General features: G+C 45.0%; 1 protein-coding gene across 3 annotated transcripts; it reads right to left on the bottom strand.

Moving 5' to 3' along the window:
* Positions 1 to 6,362: 6,362 nt before the first annotated feature.
* On the bottom strand, positions 6,363 to 16,572 carry LOC135905876 (uncharacterized). 3 transcript variants are annotated; one of them, XR_010565552.2, is made up of 4 exons: positions 16,243 to 16,572; positions 14,213 to 14,265; positions 11,434 to 11,818; positions 6,363 to 6,884 (listed from the first exon to the last, which is right to left on the bottom strand). XR_010565552.2 is itself a non-coding variant. In XM_065436990.2 (4 exons), exons 1-4 carry the CDS (start codon positions 16,337 to 16,339, stop codon positions 6,764 to 6,766), a joined length of 423 nt encoding a protein of 140 aa, XP_065293062.1. In that variant the 5' UTR covers positions 16,340 to 16,572; the 3' UTR covers positions 6,363 to 6,763. The 3 variants fall into 3 exon arrangements, 1 of the variants encoding a protein (XP_065293062.1); XM_065436990.2 differs by having other exon boundaries at positions 11,667 to 11,818; XR_010565558.2 differs by lacking the exon at positions 11,434 to 11,818.
* Between the last annotated feature and the right edge of the window lie 364 nt (positions 16,573 to 16,936).

Genomic DNA, 16,936 nt, shown 5'->3' with positions numbered 1-16,936 from the left:
ACACGCACCAAAACCTCCAAGAAGAACCCACTCAGGAAGATAGGCTAGAAAAACAAGACTTTTCTGTAAAACGGTTTTCCCCTCGCAACGCAATTTTGCCGCATCAGAAATCATCTACGAGCGACGAGTTAAGCAAAGGAGTATCGACTAAGGCTGAGGTGGTGAGGGAAGGGCTAGCAGAGACAGCCCAGTCGGCTGGGGCCGCTGAAGCTAAGGCAGATGTAGAGCGCGCGTTCAAGGCCCGGAGACCAATTATCTGCTTCCGTTGCAACACGGAAGGCCATATTTCCTCAAATTGCAAGGAGCAAATTGCGTTCGTCAGCATTAAAGGGCACTTCGCGATTCCACCGCCACTATGAATGTTACTAATCCGTCCTGTGTTTTTCTCGGGGACTATACACAGGAATGCGACTGGATCAGACAAGTCGCAGAAGAGCAGAGCGCGTGCTTGCCAGTTGTCACGGTAACAACCCTCGAGGGCGCTTTTGGAAGGTTCCAAACGGAGGCAGCCGTGAGTCTAAGTTTACCCAAGCACTTTTCATATCTTTTTTCGAGCAAATCGGAACATCTTTTAGAAAAGGGGGGCCGGTCATTCTCTGCCAGTCTAGCTTGCATGGCATTAACGCGATCGCGTTCACGCGCCCTCTCAAACAAACGTGAAAGCTGATCTTCAAACGAGGAAACTGACAGTGTAACGTCCTCACAGCGGCAGCCTAGGCCAGGAGATACAGCTGATGAAAAGCAGAGGACTCAGGCTTGTGACGGATCAATTACCGAATCAGTGACAGTGGGTGCGGAGCCCTTCAAGACTCGGGAAAACGGGGCGCCTAAGGCTGAAGTGGAAGGTTCACTGCTTAGTCCCGCATCTTCTTGCTGGGAGCAGCTTAGTCGGGTTGGACGAGAGGCGCTCATCGCGGCACAGAAAAGTGACCCTTTGCAAACTGTGCTGCAAGCTAATGTAAATGAAGGAGTGGCCCGAAAGAACATCTCATTCTACACTAGGCCAGGTTTCAAGTAGAGGAAATATCAGGATTTTAAGGGTCGGACATACAACCAACTACTCGTGCAAGAAAAGTACCGACCACAGCTTTTAGAGTTAGTGAATGGGAATTTTTAGGCGGGTGATTTCGGTTTCAAGAAGACAAAGGCTAGGCTAGCGCAAGATTTCTATTAGCCAGGGTGCTGGAAAGAGGTTGAAACACTTGTTCGGTCATGCGACGCATGTCAGCAAGTTGGTAAACCCAATGATAAGTGACAGAATTTCACTCGGAGTGAGACAGAGCAAAATATAAACTTTCTTCGATCGCCTCAGCTGTGTCTTGCTTGCCTGAATGACTGTTAGTAATTTCTTTGCAATCTATTCTTTAGCTATTTATTCTTTTTGAATGTGTCTCCTTTGAGAGCACTATTTGTGGATGTCTGTATCCCGGGCTCTTTATCGGGTGCGTGTTTCGTGTTTAGTACAATGACAGTAATGGTGCTGTTGAGAGCACAAAGGGGATTAGAGCGTTTGATTTCGCGGAGTTTGGTCTGGCGTTCTGGAGTGCATTGGGAGGGTGCTCACTTTCACCGAAGTGATTGGCGTTGATTTTCGGTCACTCCGTGAGCTTACTCAGATCCAAGCAAATGCAAGACCAGCGTATGAAAGGGCGGCAAAGACAGTTCCTGAACCCCATCAAGGACATCACTCAATCAGCACATCGCACACGTCGAGCAAAGTCTAACAGCTTGACTTCTGGAGGTATTACCTAGCGGCGGGGGTGCTGTTGTGCCATACCACGTGCCTATCGCCGAGGCTATGGGAGCTGCCATACTACGTGCACTACGTCGCTATCATCGAGGTGACGGGAGCTCCTACTTTTCCGCGACGAATGAAGAATTTCGACGCGGGAGGCCACTTCAAGAAGCTCCCAGCCATCTCCGCAACGAATCAAGAATTCGATGCGGGCGACGTCATTGCCCTACCCCGCCTGGTTCCTGCCGATGAGATGTCGCCAAGCTGGTTCCTGCCGACGAGGAGTCGCTGAAGGGATTTAAGGGTGAACTGGCCTATTGTGAACAGAGAGAGTCGCTTCTAGCCACCAAGTCGGTCTGATGCGCTCTTGCAGCTACCTGTACGCTATCATCCACCCTCTGTAAATATTGTATAAAGTTTTTTGTTTCTGCTTCGCCTGCGTAAAGAGTCCGTCTTTCGTCCTCCCCCCCGAAGTCACCACAGAGTTCAGCATAAGTAATATCATCCGAAATAACATCATACCCTTACATGGTTTATCGTACCGTTGCAAGGAGAGCCACAAGCTGAGTTATTTTCTGCCTATATACAAGCTGCGTGCACAGAGTATGTGACTCGGCGGTAAGTGTCACAGCAGTGTTAGAGGAACTCCGCCGACTACGCGCCCTTCGTGGCGAGTGCGACGGCCTGGGATAAACAGCCCGCGAGACCCGGTCTCGGAGGCCACGGTGAAACAAGCGTGTCGCTTAAGATAAACGTAAAAGCAATGCCCAGTTGCAAGAAATCCGAAATGCACTCTAAAATCGTTGCGAGTGAGCAGGTCAAGTCAAGGGTCGTATATATACAGTAACTTTATTCAGACACAGCAAGCACAAGGTGATGCGGCCATGAGACGGGTGAGGGGTTCGCCAGGTTGAGCTCGGTTTAATACCCTGCACTACAGAAGGGGTGAAAGGGACAAAAGAGGTGAGTAAGTAATAGTGCGAGAAGAAAAGCTTAGCACGCACTTTCAAGAGACCGTCATTCAGTCACAACCAGTAAAGCTTTCCTAGAGTTCGGGCTTTCTTCAATATACCTTTTGGCCGAAGAATGTGTAGCTCTTCTGTTATTTTTAATATTTTTAATGGCATTCCAAATTATCGGTTGTGACCTTTTGCTTTTGGAACGAATCGTATGGAACAAGCATAGTAATATATCCCTAATTGTGACCTACTTAGCATATTGCATTGCGGTTGTTTATATAACATACACTTTTACAAAATAAAAGCACTCCTATAGGTCGTAAAACACAAGGTTACATTCAGAATTGCTTGTTACCTCTAAAAAAGTTTAATTGTAAACCTTCCTTCTTGCGTACGCTTATGTTTCTGGGTCCTTTTTACTGCAATCCGCAGAGAAATGAACTTCATGTATATATATATATATATATATATATATATATATATATATATATGTGTGTGTGTGTGTGTGTGTGTGTGTGTGTGTGTGTGTGTGTGTGTGTGTGTGTGCTTCTTTTCCCTCGCCCCGAATAAAAAGAAATGGCGTGCAAGGAAATGCTGTTCTGCACCCTTGGTTACCTTGAGTGATGTGCATTCAACAAAGCAAGGTACCTGCGATTAAAGAGGAATCCCTTTTCTGCGTATTTGCTCTGCCACTTACTAAGGTGGGGGAGCCCGTCATAATAATCTATACGTTATTTTGACGGGCCCACTCACTGTACAGTTGCGGAAGTATACAGGCGCTCATTTTACTCCATCGCATGTTATGTGCGCCGAGTTTCGCTGTTCATTGGCTGGCCCATCTCACTGGGGCGGCACTGTAGCCAGGTAACAACGTGTCATTAATCAGTGGTTTGTGGCTGCTCAAGCGACATTTACCTATGTCACCCCTCCTCTCAGCCTCTCTTCCTGGGCTACGCAACGGGTAGCTTGATTCCCCTTGACAGGAGCTCTCCTTGTCAGGCGTGGTGGTGAAGCAAATGATTAAAGAACAAGGCAGACGTAAAATGAGAAAAATAATGCAGCAACTTAAAATGTAACACAGAAAAAAATGCTTTTACAGAATTCGAACCCAGGACCTCAAACTCGAGAGCCCAACGCCTTTCTGCGGTGCCATGAAACCAGACGGAAAGCTCCGCCATTACATAGGTTCTGTATCGTCTGGTGTTACCACTGTAGTGTACTAAAGTGTCACTATAGTGTCGCTGTAGTATTATGACTTAACGAAGGGATTCCGTATTGTAGTCAGTTCCAATTCGTACCTGCGATTCAACAGAAATCCCGTTCCTGTATGTATATTTTTTTGTTTTCTTTGCTTGCTGTTCTTGAATTGTGAAGTTCCTTTATGTTTTAATGCTTTAACAGCTTAACCTCATGAATGAAGACACAAATACCGAAAGTGGCGATAACTTTGTCACGCTGAAGACCAACTATTCCGTGAGTGTCATCTGCGTACAAGTGTTATCCTTCGAGCTGCATTTTTTTTCGTGAACCTTGCCATGCCGCACACATGTGTATTTAAATGAAAGCGTCGAGATCATCCGCAAGAAGAAATTTCAGCAGCGACTTAGCGAACTTACAGCTCCTGAGCCCATTGTTGTAACCGTCTGTCTGATCCGCTCGTAGCTTCTAAACGGCAACACTTGCAAGCCTCTCTTTCAGTATAGCTTTCGTTTGTGGGCAGCGCCAAAAGAGCTGGTGATTGTCGGCTGTTGATGCTGGAGAAGAAAACTTTGGACAGTTCACGGGGTCGTCAGGGGTTCGACCTCAGGTCTTCTTTGAAGTTGAAGTTTATTTGAACAACACAATAATAGTTTCTGAGTCGTTAAACATAACAGCAAATGACTGCCTGCAGTCTCAAGACCCTCTGATACAGCACAACAGCAATCACAGGGTGCCAACAAAAGGAAGGAAAATTATATACATTCCATTACTAGATGCTACAGTACTTGCATTCCTAGAAAAAGGTTTCCTGACAGTTAATTATCCACCTCTGAAACAAACAAGCATTGTGTAATCATCAAATATTCGCTAAAGCAAACAGTCAAGGTCATTTCATTCGAGGGAATGCCAAGTTATGGTGACCTTCGTGAGTTGGAGATTTAACATGATCTGAGCATTCAGTGAGGAGAAAATTACAAGGTCAGATGTTTGTAGATGACAGAATGTGCAAGGCCCCAACCCACATGTATGGACACATTTTTCCGAAGTGGCGTAATCTGTCAGCCGAGGTTAAATGAAAACGCCCGGTTAGTTCACTTTTCATGTCGCCTACATAAGATTGGCCTTCCGTAATGCTTTCTTTTGAGCCCTGCCGCTGTGCCGCCTGCTTTTCCCGGGGCGGCGCCTACCTGTGGTACTTTTTTAAGAAATCACTGTTTTATGCATTGAAGCACTGAAGTAGTTGGAACACCAATACGTTTCGACGGACACTTCGAAAATTAATATCTCGGAACTGGTGCTGTCCAGAGAATTCGTTCCAAGTGGATACGCCGTGTGAACTCAGCGGCTATAATTCGTAGATTTAAATATGTGCCGTAAAGTAATTCATTAAAATGATAATTTGATTTGATGATAATTTTGATGATAATTTTGATGATTTGGTGATGATTTGATGATAATTTTGATTTCTCGTATAAGTAATGGCCGCCTCATCGAGTAATTTAGATCAAGGGTTAGAATTGTATTACCTGCCACAGGCAATTCCTTTTTTATTGGTGCAGCTAAAAAAAAAAACACCCTGCATAGAGGGGTGTACTTGCCCCACCCATACCACTGTCATCAAATTATACAGCGTCGTTTTAATTTCCTTTTTTTTCACTCAATGTGACCATCATAGGCCAGCTGAAACTTATGTTTGCACCTTGGGCGACAAACAGGGACAAACCATAGGTATTTGTTTCTGTTAGCTTATTAGAGAATTGCATGGTAATAATTTTTCAGAGATTTGTTGTGGTGTGCGTGCAAGCTTATCTGTTTTCTCTTTCTTTTTTTCCTGTTTCACAACTGCGCTTCCTAACTAATGACGGGATCAGGCATTGTTCAAAGGAAAACGAAACGCGAAGTGCGCCTGTTGAAGCTTGCTGCTATGCTTCATCACAAGAGCCCCACGTTTATATTTTTCATGTCATAAAGCGTACAAGTTGGCTGGACATACACATTCATTGTAAAGCTGGATACGCGACAATTATCACGGCAAGCTGCCTCACGCGAACGCTACATTTACAACTGAAGAAAATGGTTTGACAAGAAAGCATGAGGCCATCATAGCAGCCTGCCGAGTTGGAATATGCGTATTCAGTATAGGCTCATTCATCCTCTAAACAAGCACACTGTTATCACTGAAAAGACCGGCTAACGAAAGGGGAAAGGTGCACTCTTCACAAAAACATGACGCCAAGATCTCCGAGGTGCGTATTAGTGGAAGCATTGGCTTTACTGAAACATAGAAAGCAAACAAAATGGCCAAGACGGATCGGTGAGCACAGTGTTCTCACTGGTATTGCCAGACTTCGCAATTATGTCAGTGTAGCAGCTTCGCAATAGTCATTCAAAAGTGTTATTACTACAGTCATCTAGATAAAGTATTTCCCCACACAGAGTTGCTCACTTACATCACTGCCAGCTCCGAGTTCACACACATACTTAGATTTTCTTTAATAATGCAAGCCAGAAGCAACTGGATTACAGCCTGCAGGATCGCAGCACAGTGTCTAAGTACATGCTAAATCCGCGACATCAGCAATGTTCCTTCTTATTATGGTGCATTGAATAGACGTTCCCCTCCAATGAAGCGTAATTAGAGAAAGTATTCCAACATACCATAATATCACACAAAAATGCAATGGCGAAATACTGCCAAAATAACAAATGCGTTATGGAGGGAAGCTTGCGAGCGATCTCTTTAAATGGCATAATACAAGCATTTGAAAGTTATGCACTTTTTGCCGTATACAATAATACAGGTTTCATACAGATACGAGAAAACAGTTGTCCGAGGGCAGGGCCAATAATGATGCAGTCGGTCTGTGTATCAGCTGCTGTAGACTTCGACGGGACATTGGTGTCGGTCATGTGCTAACACGCCGTCGATTTCGAACAGCACATCACCCAGGAAGGACCATCTCGTTGTTAGAACTGACCACGTCTGCGTACTGGAAGTGAATAACACGCATATTCATGTTTAAAAGCGTTATCGAGATCCCGGCGCGAAGTTGATTGGGGATGTTTAATGTTTCCAAATAAATGCAAGCGCCATAAGAGGCGCCGTATATACTGGAGAGTTCCCGATAATTTCTGGCTACCGGGGGTTCTGTAACCTGCGGCGCAGGAGGCTCGGCGCACGGGCGTTGTGTTCCGTCGCCATCGAAATATGGTCGCCGCGGTCGAAAAGGAAACCCTCGATCTTGCACTTCAGCAGCAGAACGTGTGCCCACCATGACAAGGTATCATGAAGTAATAGACCATTAAATTGTTTCCGCTTCTCCGCGTTTTCGCCTACAACTTCCTAAGGAGCTGCTTACTGTGTAAAAACATGCCGCACATCTATACCGATGAAGTAAAGCTCCAGTCGCACAGGGGTTTGAACGAGTCACAACGACCAAACGCAGTTGCTTTGACGCGCACGTCTGCGAAAACATTTCCTCCGATTTCTTCAAAGGCTGAGAAAAATAATTTAATGAATATTCGTGCAGATCCTGCACGCTCTTTTGCAATTACGTGTGGCTGACACTTCAATGGCAGTACAAACGCGTGTGACCTCACGACATTTGCGCCCAGTATTGACGCCCTGTGTTTGGGGTACCTTTTTTTTATTTTGTTTGCTGGTGTTTTTATACGTTCCATCTTACGGGGATGGCAAAAGGAAAACGCCCAGTCGAAAAACAGGATGACATGGTTTTACCAACAATGAAATAGCGATGGACATTTCGTAAGTATCCCCTTTATAGAAAGTAATTAATTCCGAAATGCAGAAGAGAGCGAGAAGAACAAAACGCGAAAATGCGCACATCATGCACTTCGTAGGTGACGCAAGGCCGGAAGTTAGACTGAGCGGTTATAATCTTATCTCGAGCTAAATTATGGAATTTTGCGGGCAAAAACCACGATCTGATTATGAGGCACGCCGTAGTGGGGGACTCTGGAAAGTTGGACCACCTGGTGCTCTTTAACGAGCACCTAAATCTAAGCACACGGGTGTATTTACATTTCGCTCCCATCAAAATGCGGTCGCCGTGGCCGGGTTTCGATCCCCCGGCCTCGTGCTTAGTAACTAAGCCCAACACCACAGCCACTAAGCAACCGCGGCGGGTAATCTTATCTCATACAACGCGCCTACTTTAATTTGGACTATCTTCCAGCAGTGATTTCCTATTTCTGACACTAACTTTGTAAGGAGTATTCACGCACAGCGACCGTGCATTTCCCCAAGCATGCAGTGTTGGCTTATATTAGCATACGCCTTACCATGTCATTATTACACGTGCCAACGCTGTCGGATCTCAAGGATTACATGTATACGTATGCACTTCAATCGATACAGCGCAACGTCATGCTCTTTACGTCATGCTCGCAATGTCCTGTTTGAGGTAAAACACATAACCCCCCCATAAATAGGTATCTGATGCCACACGGAACTACTCGTCTGTTCCGGAGGCTCCCTTGTATTGTCAACGTTATTGACAATAGCGTCACCGATGGCCAGCCAGTGTGTGACGAGGACTTCGGCAATCTTATCCAAGGATGTCGCAACCTCGCCCACAATGATGGTCAGCTTGCGTGCAGTGGTACCGAGTTCTTTCGCACTTTCCGTATGTTTCTTTATACACTGCGCAATAAACAATGTCGGACATTATTCAGCGTGCTCGTCCACAAAATCTTCCTTGCGCGCTTATTCAACGTATTATTAAACAGCACCTCAGAGAGTATGGCCCTTCGGTTTGCATGCAAATCGCAACGTACTTGTCTGCAGGAAATAGGGAACCCGAACGCCCCTTCTATTTCCCATGCACTCAACATGCAAACAAATTAAGAAACTATACAGTCGCTGTATGGTTGTCGTATTCAATGTTGCTGTTACGCTCAAGGCTGATGATTTCCACTTAAAGATGAAGTTCACTCTTAAAATTTACATTATGCTTCAAATCTTTTCTGAGGGCTAATTTAGATGTCTCTCAGATTTCAGTGGGAGCTAGTAACATTTCAATTATGCTGTGATATGTGGAATGGCATAATTGGTGGCGCAGATTTGAAGCGAACAGAATAGCATGTGGATCTGTGATTGAGCATTCGTATGCTATCCGATTCCTAAACAAGACAAGTTAGAATGTTTGTGCGCTCTGTGGTCAGCAATATCTAATAGTATAGTAATCAAAACATTTTCATACGTAACTCTTCATTCGCGGAAATTAAATAAATCTCCACCTACGCCACCAAGCTAAAGTTCAAGAATGTAAAATACGCTTCGCCAAGAAGTAAATTTATGTCTACGCGAACATCGCTTTATATGCTCTGAGTAGAGATTTTTCAGCAGTTTTAGCTGTTCAGACAAGTTTGATGCTGTCTGCGAAAATATTTATCGAAATCAGTTCCTCCATGGTTTCGCAACGGCGTCCTAACGGGATTTTTCTTTATCACGCTGAAAACCACCAGCAGAAAACCACGTGTGTGCGCACTTTTTTCTTTAGCCTTCCATGAGTGACCAATGCGAGTGATAAATTGGCAGAACTAAAAAGAAAAAGGTGTATCATGAAAGTTAATGTAGGCCTTCCCATCAGCAGTACTGCCAACCAACACGCGAAAATACGGCCGGTATATGCTTGTTTTGCGCGTCAAAGATTTCATGGAGGATGCCATCTAAGCTTGGGGTCTTGTGTATTTTTTCTTTACAAATCGCATTCAAACTAAAACCTATAACAAATATGGAGATTATACTCGTGCAGCTGTATTATTTGTTCAGGTGAGCGAAATTAATTGGTACCAATTTTACTGAGTGCTCTATAATTTGCACCAATTATTTATGTTTTAATTATGCAAATTAAAGTTTACATTCGGAAGTTTAACCTAGGGATGTTTGAGGGAAACTCATTTCTCTAGGATTCGGCCAGCAATTGCTACAAAAATTTCGTACTTTTGTCATCAATGTCCTTGGTCTGACTGGCTATAGAAAGTCAAAGGCTCCAAGTCTTCTCATATTTGGTAGAGCCAGTGTCTTTTCGTCAAGCAGACGATATGCCCGCAATGAAATTGCCTCCCCCTCAATCACTTCTTATTCTCAAAAACACAAAAATGTTCTTCCGCTAAAACTCTTCGCAAGAGCAGATCTCAGCCGAGTGTAATGCAGGACACATTACTAGCGAAGGTGGCTGGCTAATAAGAAACAGCATCTACGCCGAAAATTTTTGCGAATTTAGTCCCTGATTGGCTTAGGCATTGTCACACCAGGGAATCGGGGCCCATAATAACAACAAACTCATTCGATAGAATTGTTCGTAAGAGCAAATTTCAGACAATTCTGACGCTGAACATATTAGCGAAAGCGGCCAAGCAATGGCAAATTAAGGGCACTTACAAAAGAAAAACTTCGCTAATTCGTCCCCAGGGCTTGTAGTCACAATATTTCTTACGTAAAAGTGTCACATTATTGGCCATAAAACTAGAGTGCCCACCACTCATGGTTGCGATCGCCGTTTAATAATGGCACGATCGGCGCCGATACGACCAGTCTCTCCGTAAAAGCAAATTCCAGCCAATTCTGATGCTGAATATATTAGCAAAACCAGTTGGCCAACGGGAGGGAGCACTTACGAAAGAAAAGCTTTGTGAATTCGGCCCGATAAGTTTAATGCACGCGGGCCAAGTTCAGCCTTGTGTTCAGGCGAAAAAGAATCCTGCTCTATGCCAACCGGTTACGTCGCGCCAACTCTTTCCTAATAAAGTTATTTGTATGCCAATGACCTGTTCGTCGGCAGTTAATCCTCAGTGCGTCATAGTGAAAAAATACGTTTTAGACATGACGGCATCCTCGTTTACAAAGAAGGCTTCGTTAAGACCTTGTGGCAATATGCCGCGCAGGGTGCTAACACAGAAATCCTACGGCTGCTGTGATCGAAGAAGCCAAAATTGAGAGCAAGAATGGGACACATTGGATTCGCTAAAAACAGACGCCGGAAGAGCTCGTAATATCATAGCATAGCAGGACAAAGGCCTGGTGCAGAAACTCCGGTGGTTGCTAACAGAAAATTGTTGCGTATAGACTACACGTGCGTATATTACCCAGCATGCACGCACAGACTATGGACAAGTGAGAAAAAGAACACAGGACAAGTGCCATGTATTCTATAAAGAGCGCATAGAGTCATCTGTGGTTAAACCATACGTAAGTATACTATCCGTAAACATGTACTGCCATCTAGCCTGCGAACGCATCCTTATGCCGCAGGGTGCATCGACTGCAGAAAAGCACTGCGAAGTTTGTTTTCACTGCGTTTAAGCAAACGTCATGTTCCCCACATTGTGGAAAGCGTGGAACAGTTCTAAATTGCGTGTTTATGTTAAATGCCCCCGCATCGCTAGCAAGTTCATGATACATAGTATGTGCCAAATTCGTAACAAAATAACGTCAATTAGCAAATGTATTCTGCGTTATCGAAATCATGCAAACGACACCTTTATGAAATATATGTACTTGTACATTGTGCCCACCTTACGGAACGTGAGAGCTTGCACGACTTTATTCTGTGCACCTGCTGCACATTTCTGTGGGAAAACTTTGATAGTAACTTCGAACGCACTGCATAGGATACAAAAAAAAAACAGGAAGTTGGTGTTACAGCTCATCGCTATAGAAGCTTGTGCGGCAGGTCGGCGGAGCTTCGGTAGGGATTGTTACCGTCTTATGGACCAAATTCTCGACTAGATCGCGAACGTCCTCGTACATGATGACCTGCTTGTTGAGCTTGAGTTGGCACTCTTGCACATGGAGAACTGCCTCTTCCTGGCAGAAGTGTGACAGCGGCTCGCGCATAATCGACACCTTGCTCTCGAGCTCGATGAAGAACTTTAGCAGCATCGAGGCGGTCTTTGGAATCTGAAAACGAGCAGATACACATAGCACTGGCTTAAAGACGACTATTTTCGAACTGCGAGGACATGAGCACAGAGAGCCTCCCCATTGCCGCTTCTCGGGCGGTCAGCTTCGTCTCGATGGACTCCGGTGCTATGGTGCCAACTGTACCAATGGCTGCGCGCCTGTGTCGCGTCATATCGCTGGCGCTCCGATTCGCTGTACTTAAACCAACTGGTGCGCACGAATGCCAATTTGACCTGCTATTTTGCTTGTGCTTCATTGCGCTTGTTCAGCGAAGCCTGGATTTTTCTTGTGCAATTCTGCTTGTGTTCTCACTGCTTGCAATTTTTTCCACCTTTTTATCTTCCCGTACTTAAATTCATGCCGCTGGCATCGCTTAAGGCTGCTTATTTGCCATACGTGCTCGTTGCGTCCATCTCGTGCATTGATGTACACGCCGCAATGTCTCCATCTTGAGGTTAGGAACCTCGCAGCGCTCATGCCTCTTCGAAGAAATAATGGCACAGAGCGTCACTTCCTGAAGCAAGAAACCATAAGATAGAAATCGCCTTCTTTTCTCGCCGCACTTAATAATGTTTGTTTATTGCGGCACCCATTGTTGCGAAGACAATGTGATGATCATGATTACCGGGGGCCTATAAAATCTTTTCGAGCCGCAAGTGAACGTATTACGGTTTTTTACAGGTAAGAGACAAGTGAGAGAAAAATCCCCTCTTTCCTGTCTAGTAAACAAGGCGTAAACTTATTAGACGCGATATTAGTAACGATCTATATACAGATTGGTTCCCCATCAACATTACTCCTTTTCTATGCGCCAACACAAAATCAGACAATATCTTCTGGTGTGGCTCAACGCACTCTGCAGCTGCCAAACGCGGTGCACCCAATTATTTCTCTTCCCCCTCTTATAAAGATTTTAAGGGACACTGAAGGCAAATATTAAGTCAAGCGAAACTGATAGATTAGTTAGTGTTAGAGAACGTGTAGGGGGCGTCAATATTATCGCGAATGAAGCTTCAATAATCTAGAAATTGAGGCAAATGCAGAACACGATTGGAGACTCACCCGGTACATTCAAGTACTAGCCCGATGGCGAAGACACCCTTCAATATAATTCTTTTACTAGTACTCAAGCACTTGTAATAAAAAGATCATTGTATTGCATTATAGAGGAAAGAAAAGGCTACTTGTCCCATTCTATCTGACATTTAGAAAAGAGAACTCATTGACGTTACCCTTGACAACGAAGCGGGGGTCGAAAGGTATCGTTTTCGATACACTGCGCCACCCGCGCCTTCACGTTTCAGTAGAGTCATTATCGCGTAGTGCTGCGCTGGTTTTTCTGGCTCGCGAAGCTCGCACAGACTGCAAGTAGCAGCGAATGCCACGTTCATGTAATGTCACGGAATTCCAGTACTGCCCACGCCCCTTGACCAAGAGCAGCTGCAGTGGCGACTTGGCTTGGTTTCTCCATGGCAAGGCGTTTGCGTTTTGCGCAGAAAACCGTAGCGCCGTCTGTCGGGCGCCATTTTACTCACCGACGGCAGTAAAAGGCGGTGATGGCCTACGCAACGTCACCACTCCCCATTCGGGATCAGGCGATTCGAACTGCGCTAAAGGCATGCGGACCTTCCAGACGCAATTTTCTCGTAAACTAAGTCTTTTCTTGGCACAAAACAATAAATGCTACAAAGTTTCTGGAATGGTATTTCAAGAGTCCACGTCAACATAGTATTTGCCTTTAGTGTCCTTTTAACGTCAGAGTACTGTTTCCGCAGTATTACATTAGGAAGGCTGGGGCGTAGGGAAGATGTTTGGGGGCAGAGCGTAGCTAAAATCATCATAGTTAGTGGTGACTGATTGTGAAGCTACGTTGAATAAAATACGTTAGAACTCTGTTCTCCACTCGAGTCTGCACTTCTCAAAAACAGATAGAGTTCAAGCAAACTAGTGAAGTTCACGCAAAATTGTCTTTTTTTTTTGCGATGAAGGCTTGCCCTTAAGGCATAATTCTTGGAGCGTATATGTGTATTATATGTGTGCTGTGAGGCCTGTGTTGTGTATGAATTGAAGCAGTGTTTTGTGAAATCTGTTGTCATGTATCCAGCGGTCATAGCTGGTTGTCACACTGTAGCGGAGGCCGGCTTGCAGTAGGAGACGCGAGCGTTCCGATTGTAAACCCGTACATGTCCATATTAGGTGGTATGCATCTGATTCCACCACAGGAACGGAGCAGTATGGACTGGTCGCAAAATTGTCGCGCAAATACATTATTGCGGTGCTCTATAACACGCAGTAGAATTATCTGCATGGCATTATCCTGTCATCGTTGAATGAGGTGCACAAGTGAACTGTGAGAATGTAGAAGCACTGCTGAAAAATCAACTTACTTACCCTGGGGATAAGCGGCACGAGCATCTTCGGCGACGCTTTTCTCTTGTCCAAGCCTGCAATACCAAGAGCATGCGTAGGGGCCGCTCACATCCCCTCACAAATTATCTGCATATCAGAACTGTGCCGTCAAGATAAAGTAGTAAGTCTTCTTTATGTGCACTTCAAGTATATCACGTTAAGCTGATCTTGAATATTAGCAGGACGAATAAGTGCAGCAGTGCAACCTGCCCACATATAGATAACGAATCAGGAGCAATAACTTCTGCGCGGCTTGAAATGCAGATGAAAGCACCGTTGCCTGCATCGAGGGCTGACAGGATGATAGACTCGTCTCATCGGACTTACGCTGCTCATCGACAGGGTAACTAAGAAATTGCTGTTTTCCGCGGCGCGTACAGTATATAAGCTTGGTAACTACTTGTTTCAAAGGAGAAGCCCATAAATCATCATCATCATCTTCTTCTTCTGTATTTTCAGCCACTCGTCCTATACTTTCGGCGTGTGCGTACGGGTACACATAGATGAGACACGAACACATTTTACTGAAATTTATTTCTCCTTTTCCTTTCAACTAATGGGTAGCTCTCAGCTGGGGTGCCGTGATCGCCTTTTATTTTTTATCTCTCTCTCGAGGCGCGCTTATGTTAACCTTTTGAGTTTACCGTGAGATTTCAAAGCATTATTGTCTACATATCGGGAACATTTTCTTACTGTGCTCATTTTCTTACTATTTTAATGATCAGTGAATGAATGAAAAAATTTATTCGAAAGTGTCGCTCAGGAAATATAGAGTGTGTATGCTGATTCCATAGCAGTAATAAACATTCTTACGAATTAAAAAATTCACCTATATACAGAGGCTCTATCTTCAGAATCCTATACAATAAGCCAAGTCCTCGACGCTCGAAGTCACTGGGACAGCTCAAGAGTAAGTTTCCCAAGCAATAGAGCAAGACGGTATCGGTACACACATACAAGTGACATTGTGAATGAAAGAGTTGTGCAAGGCATGATGCCAGCTGACGCTACTAAACTTCCAAGATTCGAAAGACCAGTATAAGTCTTCCTAAACAGTACATGTTCCCAAATGTTTCCTTGTAGGTCTCGGCTGTTAACGAATTTCGTAAAATACAACTGGCTGCTTTGACGCTTGCCAAAATTTTGCAAGTGGTTTCATCTAAGTGTACATGTCTCCGTAATTCCCCATGTATCCTACATGCTTATGGTTCACCCTAGGAGCTTAGTAGTGGTGACATGCCCAAATGCGGCAACATTTGTGTACACAACCCCTCACCAGGCCCAATTTGGAATTTTGGTTACTCGCTGGAAGTTGCTTTGTGCCATCTAGGGAGCATGTTACCGCAAGAATTTTTGAACTTGGTTTACTATAACAGGAGATAGCGGAAATGGATATGTCATGTTATTACGCTACCAGAAGGCGAACTTTACTGCCAGTGCAGACAGCCTCCCCTTCTGCATTGACTAGCGTCCACCAGCCCCATTTATTCCCTGCCTTCTCCAGTACCTGTGCGGGAGGACCACGTCGCCTTTACGTCACGAGTCCCACCTGTTTTATTTTTTGTGTCCTCTTTTATGTTGCTGGGCACAGGCCCAGTTCTGGATTGGATTATTTACCAAGCTCACTTGCCATATTCGATGTTGTTGGAGGCGCAGTGCGTTTAATGTGCATTGTGAGTATGACCTTGACTCTCTTGCTGTAAGCGTAGCTCCTTCGAAATGAAGGACGCGTGGGCCTTTATTTGAAATTTCACCTGTTTTCGTGCCGTGCAGCCGCTTAGTACTTTGTAGACACGATTTACACCGCGTGATCTACGAGCCGTGCTTGTCTGTTTTGCAATAGCCAGAGCTAGTCAGGAGTCCATTAAAGTGCACTGCGTATCTCAGCTTCTCACTGATTTCGTAGACTGAGAGATTACCCTTCTTTGAACAATGATTAACGTTTGCATGTGAGCATCAAAATTAGTGCCGCAACCTGTAGGCAGAGTGCCTCATCAGGAGATTCAACGTACCAGGCTTGTCGCTCGATGCACCAGGAACGGCCATGTCGTTTCTTTTGCCTCTGCCTGGTTTTTGAACAAGTGGTGGCAGCATGTGTGATTCTGGCATTTCAGATGCTCAGGGCGGCACGCACTCCGGCCAGGTTTCAGGGCAGCCGTCGTCTTCTCAGAATCGGGGCTGCGACGCGGTGCTGGATGATGATGATGTCCTTGATGAGTGTGGCGCTTACCCACTCGCGGGGATTGGCCAAGGGTCGGGCAGACTGGCCATGAGTCGGGCTGCCCGACTCATGCCCCATGCCCCATGCCCGACAGGAAGGCGTGGGGCCACCCCAATCTTCTTCTTCCTTGTTTGAGCCCGCCATCCTCCACATGGAGGCATCCTTTCCCTGATGATGAATATGATTTCCTTCAACAATGGCACACACTCACTGTAGGCGATCGACCCACGAATGGGAATGTTTGTCGGAAAACAAACAGGTAAATGAAAAATATAAAACAAACCAACCATGAATTAAATAAAACATTACATATATCACAGTAGTCAGCTATGCAAAAAGGCAAATAAATAAAAAGAAGTTCAAAATTTAGCAATCCTTCTTCTTTTGTTACAGAATGCACGTGCTCATGCAGTAAATACCTGAGCAGTGGAATGCCAATGAACAGTAAATGCCTACTCATTTGACTCCTGCGGACTTAATAAAGA

Source organism: Dermacentor albipictus, chromosome 1 (assembly GCF_038994185.2).
Source record: "Dermacentor albipictus isolate Rhodes 1998 colony chromosome 1, USDA_Dalb.pri_finalv2, whole genome shotgun sequence".
Taxonomy (NCBI): domain Eukaryota; kingdom Metazoa; phylum Arthropoda; class Arachnida; order Ixodida; family Ixodidae; genus Dermacentor; species Dermacentor albipictus.
The sequence above is the reverse complement of the archived record's forward strand: the minus strand, read 5'-3'. Positions and strand labels throughout refer to the sequence as shown.